General features: G+C 31.8%; 1 protein-coding gene across 1 annotated transcript; it reads left to right on the top strand.

The window, feature by feature from the left end:
- The first annotated feature begins 4,999 nt into the window (after positions 1-4,999).
- On the top strand, positions 5,000-5,302 carry LOC131171196 (uncharacterized). The gene has a single exon (XM_058130665.1). It carries the CDS (start codon positions 5,000-5,002, stop codon positions 5,300-5,302), a length of 303 nt encoding a protein of 100 aa, XP_057986648.1.
- The last annotated feature ends 16,300 nt before the right edge of the window (positions 5,303-21,602 follow it).

Below are 21,602 nucleotides of genomic sequence, written 5' to 3'. Positions count from 1 at the left end.
ATTTTTCAAATTAAAATAAGATAGCTAACACAATATTAGACTTAGTGAATTCAATTATTAACTTTCACTTCTAAATATCATTTTGGCTCATGTTCTCCATTATCACTAAAGAACTCATAAAATATTTTATTCAGATTGTACCATTGATATTTTGAATAGATAATAATTTGATCCTATGAAATAACATTGTAGACATAATATTTTGTCCAGATTGGAAATAATTAAAAAAATAAAAATAAAATAAAATAGGAAAGTAAAGAAGAAAAAGAAAAAAAAATCAATTTATTTTGAATTTTCGGTTTCAATTTTAATTGACATTTTTTATTTCAATCTTTCCTTTTTTTATTTTCTTTTTTTTTTAGTTTTGGTTCTCAAATAGTAATTTAATTTTTATTATTTAATTAAAAGTGCAAATTAAAAGGTTTGTTTGGATTCAATTTTGATTTTAATTTCGATCTTGAAATTCGTTTTACATTTTCAATTTATCCTAAATTTTATTTATTTATTTTAGAAAAAAGAAATATTCTATTGGGTTTTAATTTGTTGCCATTAAATTTTAGTTATACATTTTTTTTGAAGAAATAAAAGAAAATAAAATCAATTAATGAGGAATTAATTTTATTAAATTTCCTAAACTTTTTATCTACCTGTACAAGGAAACTCTTCCTTTTCCTTTTGTTTGCTGTCTTGAAAACAACCTAGTTTCACATGAAAAGAGAAACATTTCCTCTCCCTTTGACTCTCTCGAAAAGACAGAAGCCTCTCTTTAAAAGGAGAGAATGAATCCTCTCCTGAGGGCTCTTTATAGCAACGTCATTAGCTTTCCTAGAAGGGGACTCATTTTTTTTCCTTTCAAAAGGAAAAACGTTGCCTCCTCCGATATTTGATTCTCGCATCAACGGTCTTCTGTCCAATTCTCAGTTTTGCTCCAAGGATTAAGGTCTCTTTCTTGATCCTAAATAACTCTGTTAGATTAATTTTTATTCAATATTAATGGGTTTTGTTAAAATAAATAAATTTATGGCTTTGATAAGATGATGTTTGAAATTTGTAGCTTTAAAATTCTAGTTGTTTTTAGTTGTTGAGTTGATTTCTTTTTGCTTTGATAGTGATTGAGAAAAGGAAACCTTGATTGTTATTTGTTGGTAACTAATTATAATGCTGGGTAAATTGAAAACGTACTCTGCTAGATGATCTATTGATATATGAATTGATTTTTCAGTTTTCTATGGGTTTAAAAAATTATCTATCATGTTTAAATGAGATGTAGGTATTCGGATTATTTGTAATCTACAAAGTGTGAAAAACTTGTTAATTCATTTTAGATCTCATCAATTAATTTTTATTTATTTATTTATTATTATTATTATTATTATTATTATTATTATTATTATTTCTTTTTTTGTTGAGTCCAAATATAAGGCCTTCAAATGGTATTATGTTAGTAGGGAGTAGTCGGACATTTTTTTTAAAGAATGGGTTTTTACATCGTGTTGTGGTTTGGATAGATAATTTTTTAAAAAAAAATAGTGACAGTTCCATTGTAAATATTGAAAATAAATATTAAATAAATAAAATTAAAATTAATTAAAATTTTTAATTTACTAATATTTTCATCATAAATCTTGAAAAACAAAGTAAATAAACAAATTAAATTAAAGTAAAATTTAAATATTGGAGGTCTAATGATAATTTCATCTTAGACCGTGTTGGTCATGAATTTGAGATTAATTATTCTAGGTCTATTGATAATTGCATCTTAAATTTTGTAATTAAAAATATTAATTAAAAGATTGGCTGGGATTTATTAATAATTTAATCATAAATCCTAAAAACAAAAAAATAAATTGAAAATGAGCAAATTGGATTAAAGGAACAAGATCTTCAGTCTAATGATAATTGTATCTTATAGAGCTCACAAAATCATATTAATTTTTTAGGCTTATTGATAATTTTATTATAAATTCTAAAGATAAAAATCTAAATTAAAGCTTTGGGATTAATGGTAATTTCACTTTAAATCCTATTTAAAATAAAATTTTATAATTAATGCTTTAGGTTTAATGATAATTTCATCATGGACCCTAATTAGCATTTGATGGTAATTTCACCTCAAACATATTTAAAAGAAAAGAAATCAATCGTTAATTAAAATTTGTTGGGTTGGTTGACAATTTCATCACTTAAATATAAGTATAACCTTAAACCTCATAAAATGCACTAAAATACAAAATTAAAATAATTTTAGGTCTAATGATAATCTCATCTTAGATCTTTTTAATTACAAAATTTGGAATTAATTACTTCAGGTTTAATGATAATTGCATCTTAGACCTTAAGATTTAAAAATATAAAGTATTGTTAGGATTTAATAATAATTTCATCTTAAATCCTACAAACTTGAAATAAAGCATCTAAAATCTTTCAGGGTTTAATGATAATTTTATCTTAAATCTTATAAGTCAGATAATAATCAAGATTTTAGAGTTGAATGATAATTCCATCTTAAGCTCTATGAATCAAATAAAACTAAAATTAAATAATTAGAGGTTTAATGATAATTTCATCTTAAATCCCACAAAATAAAATAAAATAAAGATCATGGGTTCGATGATAATTGCATCCCCGATCTAAAGAAATAACAATTAATGGTTTGTTGGGCATAATGATAATTTCGTCTTATACCCCATAAAATAAAATAATTAGATTAATTTTTCTTAAACTATTGTAAAGATAATAATAAATTCAAACAAAATATTATTCTTGTATGGGAATTATTTAACCGGTTGAGACTTACGAATTTTGGAAAATCTAGCTTTTGGGGCCATATCGCTAAATCTCTCAGTATATACGTGTTCAACTCATAAGTTGCATTCGTATATAATTAGGCGCACTATATGCATAACACCCTCAATCATTCAGACATCAATGATAGGATCAACAATAGAGAGTTGGAAGTTTTCACATTCTATTGGTATCCCTAGAAACTGAATGATACCTTTCTCGGTATTAAAGTTTTAATCACGGAAAGAGAGGAAATTAATAAAATGTTAAATAGATATCATTTGTATCACATATATGCTTGATTTCTTTTAGCAAGATTTGTATTTAATAAAATGACTGATACCTTTTAAAATAAAAATTAAAATTCATTTGGCTTCTATTTTCAATAATGTGGTTTTAAAAATATATGAAAATAAAAACTCTTAAAAATAAAGATCTATTTTAAGATTCATCGTCAGTTTCAAACATTTTTTTTTAATTTTACAAGTCAAAATTTAATTTTTCAAGTTAATTTCATTCCAAATAAGATTTTATTTTAACAAATTTAATTTTCAAAGTACAATTTAATTTTCAATTAGAATTTTTATTTTCAAGCCAAATTTAATTTTCAAATAAATTTTATTATCTATCAAATTTAGAAGCCTCCTTTAAAATAAAAATTTTCAAAAATAAAATATAGAGTCATAATTTACTTTTAGGGTATTTTCACTTACTTGTGTATTTGACTTACTCTAAAAGTGAGATATTCAAGTGTTCCAATCTTTTCTATCAAAATAAGGAATAGACATTATAAATTAATCCACATTTCAAATCATTGACATTAATTTATTTGAGCACATTCTTAGATTCATCTACCATTTTAGGATGATATGGGGTGCTTAACACCTTCCCGATACATATAAGGACCCCGAACCTTGAATATTTAAAATAGGAGTGGATCATTTTCTTTAAAACAAAAGTTTCGAAAATATAATAAAAAATTTTCTCTATTTTTCCCGCAAAATTAGAGTGATGACTTCTCATATTTTTCATTTTGGCGTGAATTGCCTAGCAACCGCAAAACACATTGTGACAAAAACATACACAGATTAAGTCAGTTCATAATATATATCTTATTAAGTAAATTATACTATTTTATACATATTTCTCAATTATATAATTTTTAACAAGAAAGTATACTACGTGATTAAAAGGTGACCTAATCAGATAATTAATAACTATAAAGTAATTTAATATATTCATACTTAAAAATAATAAAATTTAATATTAGGTTATCTATATACACTTATAGTTAATAACAAATTAAGTTATGTATAATCTTAATTGCATGTAATATATATAATTTTATTAAAACTATATATTATATCTAAAAAAATATAAAAAAACATATGTATAAAATTGATTTTTTGATTCGATTTTGGTACGGTTTGATTTTAATCCAATTCTGGTTTAGTTTCGATTTAGTTTTTAATAAAGAACCAGAACTGAACAAAAGCAGTAAAATAATTTCGGTTTAATTCTTATAATAATTTTTATTATTATTTCGGGTTTAGTTGAGTTTAATTTTTCTATTCGGTTGAAATCCAAACACCATACACAAGTTTTGACTGGACATGGATTTTTATTTTCTTTGCGTTGGATTTGTGTTTTGGATTGATTGGGCATAAGATTTCAGATTGATATATGATTGACCTCTTCAATCTCATTAAAGTATCTAATTAACTATAACGAATTTTTCCAATTACAAATTTAGTAAGATGATATTAAAAATTTCTTAATTTGAATAAAAACTAAGTTATTTTTCTTTGCTCGTAAATAATAATAATAATAATAATAATAATAATAATATGAAACTCAATGATTAGTTAATAATAATAAAATCTGAATAGTTAACCATTATTTATCAATTGCTCTTTCTGACTAAATCAAACTTCAATACTCAAAGACCAAGTTTTCCAATGCTTAAAAGTTCTGTACACGTTTTCAAGCCGGAGATATTCTTGACGGGAACCAGTTCTGAAATCTCCTTATCACAAGTTGATATATTCTTCCCATCACCAATAGGCAAAACCTGTCACCTTCATAAATTTGACTGTAACCCTTAAGTGCCTATATATATAAGAATCGATAACTATGGTGGCATATGCTTCAAACAAAAACTTGTAAGAGAAACAAATTAAAGAGTGTACGGAGATCACAACTTTAATATCTAGTGATGGGTTGTTTTGGCAAGCGAAGCTCTGAAAAGAAACCAAACCCATATCAAACACCTGCTGGAGGAGCTAATCCTAATCATAAAGTTCATGGCGGTGGAGATAAAAAAAGCAAAAGTCGCAGCAAAGGTAGCCGCGGTCGTGCAGATAGAGCAGATCTGTATGTTGATGCTGCAGGCTCTGTCAGTGAAGCCTGTATTAGTATTATTCAAGCTTGTTGCGCATGTTGTCAAGGCGGAGGAGACGGAGGAGACGGGGGAGATGGAGGAGACGGGGGAGATGGAGGAAACGGAGGCGGCTGTTGAGTTTTATCATGCAACAATTCAATTTCTTTGTTTTATATATATATATATATATATATATATATATAATAAGTTTAATAATAATCTATTTTAATTAATTTTACACTCATTTTAATAAAATTATGTAAACTAACTAATAAAATTATTTAAACTAACAATTATTAAATTCGTTATATAAAACAGAATTTACACTAAATGCACCTTATTTATTAATTTCATCTCAACTCTTTGAGAGGTTGAGGTACATTTATCATCTTGTTTACTCGAATTTTAGAAAAAAATAATAAATAAGTAATAGGAAATAAAAACGATTTATTGTACTAAATATGTAACTGTTTTTATGATATTTTTGATTGATTACTTTATATACACTTGTTTTATAATAATAATAATAATAATAATAATAATAATAATAATAATTGTTTAGTCTTAAAGATTGGGGAAATTAAAAAAAAAAAAAAATTTGTGGTTTTACTCATTTTCACTTCAAGGTTTGTAGTTCACTTTGTGACAAAGTGGTATCCTGAGGTTTGCACGGTTAGCATAAGACGACTTTCCGTCTTTTCTCCGTTAAAAGATGCTAACGTGGAATAGAAAAATGCTAACGTAGAAGAAAAATATGCCAACGTGGAATAAAAATAAATAGAAATTACAAAAAAGTACTATATGGTTCCACTTATTTTCACTTCAGGATTCATGGTTTGCATCATTAGCAAATCAAGTGAATTGTTTAACTCTCCCAAATAACCAGAATATGAGATCCTTCACTTTTGGAATGCCATGAAAAAGTTTATACATATTTTCTTTGAAAAGCTTAATTTTCTAGTTCTAGTATTTTATGATGCTTAAGTCTCTAGGCTAGAAGAATTTGACACGGCATCTAGAAGTGCTATAGAGTTTAAGGGGTTGCTTCAACCACAAACTCTTCAAGGTAGTGTTGATGGAAGTTGTGCCCAAAGTGAAGAAACGTATCGGTCACCTCATAAAAGGGAGAAACATGTGGCTAGCCAACCAAGAGTACCAGTTTAATCTAGTTGTTCCAATGACAAAACTATTGCTCCTATCTAAATTCTCAGTAATACTAATCCAATAACTCACCCTGGGATTTATGCTACATTAATCATCCTTAATAGCAATTCTAAAAAGTGAAGATGCAAACTCCAAGTTAAAAAATCTATTGATAGTGATTCCGAAAGTCAGGGTCTTGATATAAAACTCCACATCAATAGACCTCACTTACAAAATTATCTTGCCTAAAGTGAATAAAATCTCTTTCTTGCATCTTAACAGTGTGTGAAATATTTTTTTTAATAATTAAAAATACTATTTTAATGCCATATTAACAAAAATTAACAGTGTCAGACAAAATATTATATTTGTTAATTGAGCGTTATCACAGGGTACCACGTTATCACGGGGTACCACTTTATCATAAAGTAGATTTTGGATCCTGAAATAAAAATGAGTGAAACAATATGGTACTTTTTTGTAATTTTCACTTTTTTTTTTTAATTCTATGTCAGCAGATTTCTTTTTCATGTCAGCATCTTTTAACGGAGAGAGGACAAAAAGTCGTCTTTTGCTAAAGGCACGAACCTCTAAGTACTATTTTGTCGTACAGTGAACTACAAACTCTGAAATAAAAAATAGATGAAACCACATAGTACTTTTTTATAATTTCCTCTAAAAGATTATTTGAAAAATAATCTTCACACTAAACAAAGTAATTTTTTAGTAATTTTATTGTGAACAAATAAAAACTTACTTTATATTCTTAATTAGTTATGCTCCCGCACTATGCACGGATTATTATAAAAATTATAAAAGTAAACTGTTTAATAGATTAGTTATATTGCATATAATACTGCTACTGTATAAGATTTGTCGTTCTCATCAGGAGAATAATAGTTAGAAGTAATTAGACCAAGGCAAAAGTGCTAGGAAAGGCTTCGGTGTTGAAAACCTCAAAGGCCCTAGTACTATTGGCTTTGCACCAAATTCAATTGCAGCCTTTTCTCGGCATCCCTTCTCAGAAGTCTTATTCCTTGCCTAGCTCCTTAACTCCAGCTCCCGAAAAAAAAATATATATATATATTTATATTAATTTTTTTGTAAAATTCTTAATACATTGAAAAAAAATTTCAAAAAAGACATCCTTTCCCAGATTCAGTTTTTGGAAGGCTATTGATGTTTGTTGAAGGAATTAATAGTGATTCTGTACTACTGTCCATAAATATTTGCATATCATTTGTGTGATCAATTGTCCATATAACATTACTCTTATGTATGATGTCTAACAGAAATAATATTAATTAAAATACAACTTTTCAAATAGCCATTTATTAATTATTTTAAATTTCATTGAATCTTTCAATTTTATTATTATTTGTTCAAAATAATGATTAAAAAAAAATAACTTTTCAAATACTTTTAATTAATAGTCATTTATTAATTATTTCAGATTCATTGTTTATTCTTCTTTTATTATTATTTCACAAGTTATTTTTACGCTAAAAATTACAATATTATAAAATATAATTATTTCATAATTCATTGGGAAAATTCATTTATTATTGTCTTTAATTAATAATTGATTTATTAAATAATTAAAAATTCATTGAATCATTTTTTTACTAATAATTCTAAAAATATTTAATCGATATTTAATCTTAATGACTTGATATCTTAATTGCATCATAAAAATGTCATATCTAATATGTTTTTTTTTTTTTTTTTTTTTTATGGAACATCAGCTGAGAAACTAAAAAGATTTTTCACTTGCTTAAACAACATAGGACATGAATGAGGTTGAAAATGCAATTTCTATCTTCAGTAAACTCTTTTATGTTTGAGCAACTTGTAGTAAAAATTAAAAAAAAAAAATCAAATTATAGGAATGAGGAACAAATCAATATTTCGAGGACACATCCAGCAAAGTCGATAGAACTGACTGTCCACAGACTGCTAAAAGAGAAGAAAACGATCCACATAGTCATCCAGTGAAGTAGATCTTGACACTAAAGAAAGTTTCATGAGTGTAGCTTCAATGTCCTTATATTCCTCATCGTCGAAACTTGTCAACATTAGGGTTATGACATTTTATATTAATATTATTGGTAACTTGAATAATTCAAATCATTAAAAACAAAATTCATATGTCACTAATTCACAATAATTAAAATTTTAAATATTAAAAATCGCAGATAAAAAAAATAGTAATATATAATGAATGCAATTAATAATAATATTTCAAATTTCATAATTAATAATTTATATAAAAATATAAATATTAATTTTAATTCAATTTTAAAAATATATTAATATTAATTAGTCCAATCAAAATATAGAAAAATAAAGAAAAAAAAATCCAAACATGTCAAAGAAAAGATAAAAAAGAATACTAAATAAAGAGAGGGTCACATTCTCTTTACTTTACCTTTAATATAGATGGATATTGATTTATAGATAGATATATAGATATAGAAATGTAAATATAGTTATAGATATAGTTTAATAAATTAATTTAGTGATGCTACCATGAGTCCTGGATGCTGGTCCTAATGCCATGTAGACCTGAAATAAAGAAAAATGTGAGGTGAGTGCCTTTTAGCAAGTCACTCCGATGCTCAAGTTAGAAAATTGGATGTTAAATATAAAGAAGAATAGTAATGAGATTTTGAGAATGAGAATACGCGTGCCTTTTTCTTGCTTGGTTGGTATTTATAGGCTTCTTAGGAAAATAGTCGTTGCTTTGTTTATGGAGATTATCTTGATTGATATGCCAATATTGTCTCCATGAAATTTGGTCTTGCTTCATTACTAGTGTGACTATTTCTTGGTATATCTTTCGCTCGCCTAGTAAGATGAGCAAAAGTACTTCTGTTCGGTCTTACTTCAGCTCGATTGTGTTTTGTTTGGCTCATTTGGTCTTTTGACCAACATTTGACCTTTTTGATTGCCACACTAGATATTTGTGTGAAATTTTGACTATTTGACTCTGATTTGTGGGCGCATAGTATCATTACTACCCCATTGGTCTTTATGAATCTTTAAGTTTGTGTTGCTACTCGTCTAGCTAGGAAAACTCTATTGCATGAGGTTCTTTTTGGCTATCGTGTTTATCCTGTAGACACCTATCATAGTTTAATGTGCAGTGTTTAATCTGATGGCTATCATTTAAAGTTTTCTCTCGGGAAGGTAAAACATTTTTTGATGGTGTAATGATAATGGCTTTTGAATTTCAAAAAAATTTTATGGTTCTTCCTATAAAATAGTCATTCTTCCCTTACTATTTCATCTGCTTCGTTTGATTCTAAGGTTATCATTTCTAAGTCTCTGACAAGTTCTTTTTAAGCAAATCCTTCGATGAGTTCTTTCTTAAAGGTAATCAAGTTCATTTCTTCTTCTTTCTACTTTTCCTTTGCTATTTTCTTTGAATCATGAATGACATTAGTGAGAATCGAGGCTCGAGTGACATTCCCCATTCATCAGAAATTGTCTACAGCCATGATACTAATACTTGAGAGCTTTCAAAGTCAGACCACCATCGTCACGATGGTGTGGAAGTTCCAGAGGTTACCAATCCCTCTGCTCCATCCGGTGCCACCAGATCTTAACCTCCTATCATCATTTGGCCGAGTTCTTATAGGGCATTAGTTCCTCCTTGTGACGCCCCTTACCCGTCTATTGTATAGCCGAGCAAGAAGTGCCACATTCAGTGCCGGAGCACCCTATCTTGTCTTGTCATGTCTATTGTAAATTTTAATGTCCTTTAAATCAGGTAATTTACGTGTAGAAATTTTTTTTTTTTTTATATATTTTATTTTTGTGGAGACCCGAACAGATCCTCCTCTGTTTTATTAGCATCTGGCGGGTTCCACTATCACCTGTTAACATATTCATAGTCATCTCACATATTTCCATATCATATTCTCTTTTATCATATCATTCGCAACTATTTATGAGATCTCAAAATGAAGTGTCATCTATTGCATTCATATTGAAATTCATAGATAATAAATTATAAGTTTTCATTTCAAGTCCAAAATAAAATACATCATAAACTAGTAATTACATCATGACTAGACATAATGAACCAAAATACTAGGCTACACATGGGCCCTACCAAAATACAAAAGACTGATGAGGTGATTCTGATCGGTGGCAGATCTGGTCGGAACTCTGTCCGAATACTACTGTGGCGGCTGCTGATCTTCAGTACCTATGCGATGGAAAACCAACGCGCTAAGCATAACGCTTAGTGGTGCATAATTTATAATAATAATAATTAAACAATTGAAATAATATTTACAAATCATAAATTCTGGGTCTTTTACATTTTTTTATTACACTTTGGATTCAATTAAAATTATTGGGGTCTTTCCTGTTTACTTATTGTATATTCAGTATTAATTAATTATTATCAATGCCCAAGAAACCTATAACAAATTATAAAAGCTGGATACAAGGGAGTATACGGGTTAGACAGCCATATGTCTACCTCAGTATACATCCATCGTGCACGAGGCCACCGTCGGGCACGGACATTTGTCAGGCTTGTAAAGCCAGAAATAAAGTAGGCACAATGGCCAGTAAGTAGGCATATAGCCTGTAGAACAATCATATCAGACATATATTGTCAGTTCATGATTTGCTCTATAAGCAGTACTGTTATCTGTGGTCCCTAATTGGTATACCAATTTATCCAAACTAAATAAATAAGTCTAGGTATACTATGGGCAATTAAACATTTTTAATTATTTTAGCACTATTCACTGTTACTATTTTCTAGTACTGTTCATTGGTACCATTAATTTCATATTAATGGGACATTAGTCCCAATTTACATATTCATATCATTTTTAATATTTAATTATCCTTATGAGTATTTTAATTATTATATATAGCATTTTTCCCATGAACCTTTCTTTAGGTTCATGTTGATGTGTTATCTTTATCTAGGAATTTGACTAGGTTAGGATGTCTATTTAGTCACATTTCCTTCATAACAATTGTTCCTCTATGTTTAAACTTGAATTTCAGTTTTTGAATCACTGAATTTGGAGTTATAGAACTCAAGTTATGGTCAAAATACCATAACTGGTCCCTTTGCCTCTAAGCTGTCCAGAATTTACAATTTCTAGTCAATAAACTTTGACCAGTCATTTGATCATTTTATGGTCATTTTTAGACTTACGTTCCTTCACAAGATATGTTCCTCTATGTCTTAGGGACTCCCAGGTACAATTTCATAATTTTTCAAGCTTGGTATAGTGAGTTATGGTCAATGTATTAATCTGGACTCTCAGTCCTATAAGGGCAAAAATCAACTTCAGGGCAGTATGTTTGACCCTCTTTTTAGGGTCTTTACACTTAGAATTTGGCAAAGGTGTCTAAATCAATATTGTATCCCTAAGTATCATGTTTCTACATCATATTGGCAAATCTCAAATGGAATTTCCTAGTGGGAGTTATGGCCAAATGAACACACAGGTATCAAATGGCATTCTGGGTTCAACTTAACATTTTCTAGATTTCAATTCCTAACTTTGGCTAATATTTTCCCTAGGATGCAATGGTTTCTAGAGCTTGGTCAAAACATAAAAATTATTGTGCTATGTCTTATAAAACTTTTGGCACTAGTTTCACTCAATTTGCAACTTTGGAGACCAAGTTATGGCATTTTTGCCAAAACTGGTCAAGCATACCAAAGGAACAGTATTTTGGTCATTTTCTGGGTTGGCAGTTTCAGTGACCCAACTTGTGCTAATAATTTGAATTGGTTAAAGGCAAAACTGGGTTAAGTGGTCTTCCTGAAAAGTGTAGCCCTATATCTAAACTTTCCATGGGTAAAATTTTAGGTCAATTGGACCAGTATAGAGAGAGTTATGACCAAATGAACACGTACTGTTTATTTGGTCATTTTCTGGGTTGGCAGTTTCAGTGACCCAACTTGTGCTAACAATTTGAATTTGTTAAAGGCAAAACTGGGTTAAGTGGTCTTCATGAAAAATGTAGCTCTATGTCTAAACTTTCCATGGTTAAAATTTTAGGTCAATTGGACCAGTATAGAGAGAGTTATGACCAAATGAACACGTACTGTTCATTTGGTCATTTTCTGGGTTGGGTTGCAGGGAAATCCGAATTTGGACAGTATTTAGGTCAAGTTTTGGACAGAATTTGGGCATGGTTTCTTCATGGAAAATGGGCTATTTTGGGTCTAGTTTCACCTCCAATTGGCCTCATACCAATTGGGGTCACACAATTTTATTTATGGCCTAAAATGTACACTGCCCTCAACAAACACAACCTGCAGAAAATTGACACTTCCAAAACTCAACCTCCTCCAACTTCCTTACTTCAATTTGCATGCAATACACTTCTATAAGCAACAATCTCATCCCAATAGATCAATTTCAACATTTTACACAAAGTCCTCAACCTTTACACAAACCCTAGTTTTCAAAGTTTCAAATTTACACAAACACTACACAATCAAACACCCAAACATTTCAACTAATTATACATTCTCATAGAACTATTTTTCATCACTTAAAAACAATAAATTTCAAGTTCCATGGCTGCCAAAAATTCAAGGGTTCTTTCCTCTAGATTTTCTTTTTGTTTTAATGGTATTTATGCTTAGCTAAACATGCTTTTCATGTTTAATAAAGAGAAGAAGAGGGATTAGTGCACTAACCTCTTGTGACCCACTTCAAACTTTAATCTTTCTTCTTCTAATGGGTATCTAAAGCTTCCTTATGGTGTGGGCTAAATTTTTGTGAAGGGTCTATGGGTTTTGGGAGGAGAAAGCTTGGAAAATCAAGCTTTAAGAAGAACAAAAATGGAGGGAGGGAGACACTAAGGGAGACGGCAAGGAGGGAGAGAGAAGAGGAAGAAGAAGAGGGTTGGTGGGTTTTGTCTCTTGTGGGTATTTATATATATATTTATGTGTACTTTATTGTTTTTAAATTTCATAAATCTATTTCCTTTCTTTTCTTTTCTTTCCTTTCTTTTCTTTTCTTTCCTTTTCTTTTCTTTTCTTTTCTTTTTCTTTCTCTTCTCATTTTTCAATTTCAAATTCATAAAATTAATTTATGTTAATTATTTTATTTCCAATTTTAATTTGACACTTAAGTCAAAATTCACATCTAGGGGTGAAATGACCAAAATGCCTTTCATGGTGCATATCGGGTTATTTTTATTATTTTTGTACCAAATAAATAAATTCTCTAAATTTTATTTTATTTCTCAAAATTTTTCCTATATTTTTTTAATATTTATTTCATTAATTTATGCCTCCTCACTATAGTTTAAGTATAGTTCCAGACATTTTTATTGTCCGTACAGACATTAGTCATCAGAACAGTAAAATGTACGGACTACCTTTGGTGAGGACGTTACACTCCTAGTGTTTCTGAATTGCCATCTTATTTGAGTGGTTGGGATCTCCCAGACCTATCAAAGTCATATGGGATCGATAAAGATCAGTTTCACTTGTCACTCATTGGTCTAAGAGGTTGAGTGGATAGTTGCTTTCTTAATCTAGTTCATGTGGCTCTGTACAAAGAGTAATTAAAATCAGGCTTGTGATTGCCACTAGATCCTCTAGACGTTGAGATTCTTGAGTTCCCAATTGCACCCCAACTCATAGAAGCTCTTATCTACCTTCTAAGCTTTGTGTCGGAGAAAAAAGCTTCATGCCTTGGCTCATATATTTTCTGCATTCTTGTAGCTTAATACTAGGGATAATGAGGAATTTTGGCATTTTCACACTTAGAAGGGGATGGGTCTTTTTACCAGCCTTCCATCTTCCTTGAAGAAATGGAAAGATAGATTTTTTTTTTTTATAGAGGACACGATGGATGAACAATAGGGAGGCATAGAAATAAACTAGAACTGTTTAGCTAATAAGTGGGTGAGGAAGGTGTAGCTGAATGTCGATAAAAAAAGCCACAGTTTGGGAGATCAAGATTGTCATTCAGTCAGATAAAATATTGATCAAGGCTTTGATTGATATTGAGTCTTAATGGTGGTATTCTGTCTACGTGACTAGGGATCTGATGGTTGCCAAGCATTACAAAAATATCCTATTCGAGGGTAAAAACTTTTAACTCTTACTTTATGATTTTTGATACTTATTGAGATTTTTTTTCTCTATGCGAAAATGTCGAGCCAAGCTAAGAATGTTAAAGAACTTATATGGAAGAAGAAAAGGGTCTGGGCTCATTCTGCTGTGGGCTCTTCCACTCCTACCTTGAAGAAAACTAAGGTGACTAAGCTATTGGTTTCTCCAGTTGGTGGTGATCAGCAAGCAGTTCCTCTAGTTACAAAAGCTAGAGCTGATAATGCTCTACCTGCCACTTCTTAACTTTCCACACAACAGTCCCCAAGCAGCTTTTATCTGGGTAGTAAGTGGTTGAGAATTTCAAACTTGTTGCTTGGTTTGCCAAGTGATACACTCTTTCGATCAACTGAGCTTGCCTTAACCTTGATGATGATGATGAGCTCGCTTTTTAAATTGTGACTCTGCAAATGGAGCAAATAGCTTGTACTTGGCTACTTTATGAGTGAAATAGTGCTTTAAGGGGGGCATGACAATATACAGGAGACTGATATTGCTCTATTGGCTAAGTCAGTCTCTACCTCTGAGAAGAAGATTCAAGAGCAAGAGGGCAAGCTTCAAAAGTTAAGAGAAAAGGTGAAGGGTCTTGGGGCTGAGTTAGAGAATACTAGGGCAAAGCAAGCTAATATGAAAAAGAAAATTGAAGACCAAGACACTGAGCTCGCCACTACCGATGAGCACTTGGCTAACATTTATGTCAAAGCTTAAAACAACATTGTCATTGAACTCTAGAGCTGCTATCTGGGGGATGATTTCTCTTGGTTAGATACTCTTGGTGGTGGTAAGGTCGAAGGGGAGGGGATGGGAGAAGATGTAACTGGGCAGAGGGATAGGAATGAAGGAGCTCCCTCTGCCTGATCTTTTTTGTACAAAAATTTTAAATGAATGAATATTCTGTTTCCTTTTTTCTCGTCCTTACTTTGGCATGTGATTTTGTAAGTAATTATATAGTAATGAATGTTCAAACCCACAGGCCGAGCAAAGTTACTGATAGACAGATGGTGTAGGATGATTAATAATTGATAAAGTACTAGCAAAATTTCTTGAAGTAAAAAATGTTCGGACCATCGGTTTGAGTAATAATTTCACGATGATAAATTTTCTATTCATTCAAACCATATTAGTGTTGAGGAAAATAAAAATATTAGTGCTTCAATATGCTTCGAAATAATTAATAGTAACTTTCATGAACTCAAACCTAAGTACTAGAAATTCAGTTATGCATATGGGTTATCTATGTGTTGGATAAAAAATCATTGTTTGATGGGCTGGGTGTTGATGAGCTAAGCCCCCTTAACTAATCTAGCTCGATGGATTATTTATGTAGATGGGCTAAGCACCCTTAATTATTTAGCCTAGCTGACTATTATCGTGGATGGATAAGTACCCTTAATTATTTAGCCTGGTAAACTATCTCTATGGATGGGCTAAGCACCCTTAATTATTTAGCTTAGCGGACTATCGTCTTAGATGGGCTAAGCTTCCTTAATTATTTAGCTTGGTAGACTATCTTCATGGATGGGCTAAGCACCCTTAATTTATTTAGCCTGATGGATAATCATTGTGGATGGACTAAGCACCCTTGTTTTATTTAGCCTGGCAGATTATCACCGTGGGTTAAACACTCTTAATTTATTTAGCCTAGCAGACTATTATAGTAAATGGGTTAAGCACCCTTATTTTATTTAGCCTGGTAGAGTGTCATTGTAGATGGGCTAAGCACCCTTAATTTCAGAGAGTTAACTAAAAAATTCTTCTTTATTGATAATATTTGCAAAGATTACAGATATTTTATACTTATAAGACCCTAAGCGGATAACTTTGGAAATGATGAAAGGTCCAACCCAGTTGTGTCCTAGCTTTCTTGCCTTAACTAATTCTCCTGTGACATCATCTCTTTTAAGAACTAAGTCTTCGACCATAAATGCTTGATTTTTGACTTTTTTGTTGTACACACTGATTATTTTTTGCATATAATGTGCCATCCAAACAAAGGCTTTTCTCTTAGCTCTTCCGCTACATTAAGATTAAATCATAGGTCTTCCTTTTATAAAGCTTCCTCAGGGTGCTCTATTCGGACTAACAAAACATTAACTGCTGCTAACATTACTGCCTTTGAACCATATGCAAGTAAAAAATGGTGTTTCTCCTGTGGCCGATCTTGGTGTAGTTTGGTAGGCCCATAAGACATTCGACAGGTGATTGGGCCATGCCCTTTTTACTTCACCTAGTCATCTTTTGAGTCCATTAAGAATTGTTGTTCATGACTTTGATCATTCCATTCATCTAGGGGTGATAAGTTGAGGCAAAATGAAGGTCAATCCCCTACTCGGTGCATGGTTTTCTGAATTTTTCACTGACGAATTGAGTGTCGTTGTCTGTTATGAAGAGTTTGGAAACTCCAAACCTATAGAAAATATTCTCTCTAATGAAAGTGATTGCTCAGTCTACTATTACATGCTGTGGCCATTTGGTGAAGTGATCGATGGCAATAAGGACATATTTGTGGGATCCTAATGCCATTGGAAAAGGTCCAAGGATGTCTACGCTCCATTGGTAGAAGGGCCAAGGGCTACCGATTACTGAAAGTTTTTCTACTAGCTGACAAGGAATATTAATGTGTTCCTGGCATTTCTGTACCAACTCTTTAGCATCATGTACTATGGTGGGCCATAAGAATCCTTGCTTGAATGCTTTTTTGGCAATCGTTCTTACTTCCTCGTGGGTGCCACACAGTCTTTCAAGGATCTCAAGCAAGAATAATAAATCACCTTCTCTGCTAATGCATTTTAGCCATGGTTGAAGATAGGATCTTCTATACAGCTAGCCATCGAGTATGTTGTACATTATTGATCTCTATATTTTTGTTTTGGCTTCAAATTGATCTTCTGGAAGTGTACCTTGATCGACGTAGCTGTTATCTCTTCCAGACTAATGAGTTGAGAAAAATGTTATTCGCCTACCGTTGCTACTTTTGCCAGAATATCGGCTTCTTAATTCTCCTCCCTTGGTATTTGGAGGATGTTTACATCTCTACCATCTTCTCGGATTTGTGCTAACATGTTTTCGATCTATAGTTCATATCTTCCTACGTTTTGGCGTTTTACTTGGAAATTTTCTTGTAATTGATTAACGATCAGTTGTGAGTCATAATAAATGTTAACATTTTGGGCTTTTACCTCTTTAATGATTCGTAATGTCATAAGGATGGCTTCGTATTTTTCTATGTTGTTTATTGTTCAAAACACTAGCTTTGTCACATATTTTAACTTTACTTTATGTGGTCCTTCTAGTACTGCACTTATTCCTATGCTAGAAGAGCTTGATGCTTTGTTTGCCCATACATTTCACTGTTCCTTTAATTTTTCTTCTCTTTTGGGAACTGTAGTTAGCTCGGCCATAAAATTTACTAGTACCTATGCCTTCAATGTTGTCCTTAGCATGTATCTGATGTCATATACTTCAAGGATGACTGATCATGCTGCTAAACATCCAGATGTCTCTAGTCTGTGTAAGATCTTTCATAGTGGGTAATTTGTTCTGACTTTAATGTTGTAGGCTTTGAAATAAGGCTTTAATCTGGTTGTCGCTGATAAGACTATGTTGGGAAGCTTTTCCGAGATTGAGTAATTCAGTTTAGATCCTTTTAGTACTTGACTAGTGTAGTATATTGGACTCTACTCCCCTTTTTCTTCTCTTAAAAGAGACAAGCTAATGGTCTCCTTAGTTACTGCAAGATAAAGAAATAGTACATTGCTCGATTTTGGCAAATCAAATAATGGAGGGGATGATAAAAATTATTTTAATTGGTCAAAGGCTACCTGGCATTCAGCAACCCATTTGAAGTTATGTCTTGCTCTTAATGCTTAGAAAAATAGTAGACATTGTCTAACTGAACAACTTATAAATTTGCCGATAGCCATAATCCGTTTAGTTATTATACTTCTATTATGTTGCTCAGAGGCTACATGTTGAGGATTGCTAAAATTTTTGTAGGATTTGCCTTTATCCCTCGTTTTGATATCATAAATTTGAGGAACTTGCCTGCCCTACTCCAAATGTACATTTGTCTAGGTTCAGCTTCATTCCTACTTTGACTAATACATCAAATGCCTTAGCTATGTCTCTGGCATGATCCTCCACTCTTTTAGATTTTATAATCATATCATCACTATATACTTCCACTGTTCGGCCTTTTTGTTCCTTAAACATTTAGTCCACTAGCCTCTGGTATGTTACCCTAGCATTTTTCAGTCCGAACGGCATTGCTCTGTAGTAAAATACTCTTGAATCTATTAAGAAAGTGGTATTCTCTTTGTCTTCTAAATCCATCCTTATTTGATGGTATTCTGATATAGTGTCGACTAACAACACTACTGCATACCCAGCTATTACATCCACCAACTTGTCGATGGTCAGCAGCGAGTAGTGATTCTTTGGACACATTTTATTGAGGTCTGTGTAGTCGATGTACATTCACCATTTTTCATTTGCCTTTCTGACTAAGACAACATTGGCATTACCTAAGTTGGGTATTTAACTTCTCGAATCAAACCTGCATCTAATAATTTTTTTAACTGCATTTTCAATTATCTATTAACATTCTGGTGTGAAGCATTTTTTCTTCTATTAGACTGATTTCACTTTTGGGTTAATGTTCAACTTGTGAGTAATTATTGCTAGATCTATTCCCTTTATATCTTCCACCTTCCAAGCAAATGTGGTAATTTTGTCTTTTAGTGTCCAGATGACTACCTCTCTGCTCGGCCCGTTAAGCGTAGTATCGAGGTGCACTTTCTTCCCCTCTTCTAATTCTTCTTCTGTTATTGGGTCAATTGGTTCAGATGAGATTTGGCTTTCCAGTTTTTCAAATAACTTAATTGGTAAGGTTACTTCTGTAACTACCTTATTTGATTTCTTGTAACATTCCTATACCGATTTTTGGCTCCTTCGAACTATTGTTATTCCTTCAGGATCAAGAAGCTTCATACATAGCCATTACATGCTAATTTCTATGCCATTATCATTTAAGATTGGTCAATCGAGGATAATGTTGTATGATAGGAGAATATCAATTGTATGTAAATTTCCCTTTTGTATCAATCGAGGATAATGTTGTATGATAGGAGAATATCAATTGTATGTAAATTTCCCTTTTGTATCCTTCATCGCCCAGGACTATAGCCAAATTAATGGTTTTGAGTACTAGGACTGTCTTGTCGCCTAGGCCAACTAGGAGGCACACAACTTTGTTTAGATTTTCTATCCTATGTCTGAGTTTCTTCAAAACTTCTCTCGTCAGGAGGTTCACTGATCTATTTGTGTCGATCGGTATCATACTGTGTACCTGTTTATCTGCATAGATACAGCTAAAGGATCAGAACGTGGTTGTTTTACCTCATTGTCTTTTGGACCTATGGTGATTATCTCCTTGCTTAATTCATTTCTATTAACGAAGAGAATTATTCAGCCTTCAGTATTGCTTGGCTTAGTTGGTCTCTTATTGCTTATCTTACTAGTGTTTGGACTGCCAGCGATTACATTAATTACCCCGATCGGACTTTTATCCTTTTCGATGATGATTTCTTTATTTTTGGAGGTGGTTTCTCTTCTCTCCTTGTAAGTTTCCTGAGCCGACTGTCTCTAATTAGATGTCCTATCTCATCCTTAAGTCATTTGCATTCATTGGTGGTGTGACCATAATCTTCGTGGAACTCGCAAAATTTACCCTTATCTCTCTTTCCTGCAATTTTGGGGTTGAGTTTCTTTGGCCATTTGATCTGTTCACTATTTTTCTGTATCCACATGAGGACTTTAGATTTGGTATCGATTAAAGGTGTGTAGTTGTGGTATCTCCCTCTGCTTCGCTTTTCATTACTGTTCGAACAATACATCCTCCGATCTGAGCTATAATTTTTCTTGTTTTATCTCTTCTCATAATTTTGCCCCATTTTCCTCTCTTCCCTCAAAGCTTATTGCTCGTCGTCTAACCTGATGTACTTTTAGGCCCTTTCTATTAACTGGTAATAGTCTATTGTTGGATTTTTTATCAGTGAGTGAAAATTTTACATTCCTCATGCCTTTTTCCAAAGCTTCGCATGCTATTTTGTGATTAAAGTTTTCAATTTGTATTACTTCAATTTTGAAATGGGTGATATAATCCCTCAGAGATTCACCCTCCTACTGTTTTATTTTCCAAAGGTCTGAAAACAGCTTTTTTGGAGGGATGTAAGAGATGATCTTGTTCTTGAATTTGGTGGTGAGTTGGTTAAAGTTTTGAATCGATCCAAGCTTGAGGTGTTGGTACCATTTTTGTGCCAGTCCGATCAATATTATTGAAAATACCCTGCATAGGTGGTAATCATTCACATTTTGGAGCATCATTATTGTTTGGAAGTTCGCCACATGGCTCCTCGGGTTTGTTGTTCCACCGTATTTATCTAGCACAGGTAATTTGAACTTTGGTGGGAACTGTTCAACCAAGATTAGCCCAGACAGTGGAGACTCATCTCCCAATCCAAAGTTTTTATCCTCCATCTATTTCTGATTCCTTTATACTGCTTTTACTAATCCCTAATTCACCTTTGGTCGTGGTGATTTATTAGACTATTCTTCTTGTTCGCTCACCATGATCTACTCATTTTTTCTTCCTATATTGTTTGTTGATCGAGTGATCTTTTGTTTGGTTTCTTTCATTCTTGCCAGATCTACCTCTATGGAAGGTGTTCTTATGACTTTTTCTGCTTCTAGGATAGGTGTCCCTAATGGGGCATTGGTCCCTGAGATCAATGTTTTGAGGAAAGCGATTTGGATCTCCATCTCCTAGATGCGTTAGTACATCTGCTTTGGTGTCATTCCTTGAAATGGGTTTTACTAATCTAAGATGACATTGTTGTGTGGTGGAATTGGAGCACCAGATGGAATCATGGGTATAGTCAGATTTTGAGTCATTATTGTCGCAGGAGGGTCTCCTCTTACTGTGGGGGTGATGGAGATGATGATTTTGTTAGGAGTCCTTAAATCTGTAGCCATTAGGATGACAAAAACCACAAATAACAAAAAATAATTAGGACTAAGAATCAAAACTCACTAATAATACAAAAAATGTTAAAAGGAACATAAATGATTTTAGATATAAGTTCTCAGTTTATGATCTGAGTTTCCCATAGACGGCGCCAT

The sequence above is a fragment of the Hevea brasiliensis genome, chromosome 12 (genome assembly GCF_030052815.1).
Source record: "Hevea brasiliensis isolate MT/VB/25A 57/8 chromosome 12, ASM3005281v1, whole genome shotgun sequence".
NCBI classification, from domain to species: Eukaryota; Viridiplantae; Streptophyta; class Magnoliopsida; order Malpighiales; family Euphorbiaceae; genus Hevea; species Hevea brasiliensis.
The sequence above is the reverse complement of the archived record's forward strand: the minus strand, read 5'-3'. Positions and strand labels throughout refer to the sequence as shown.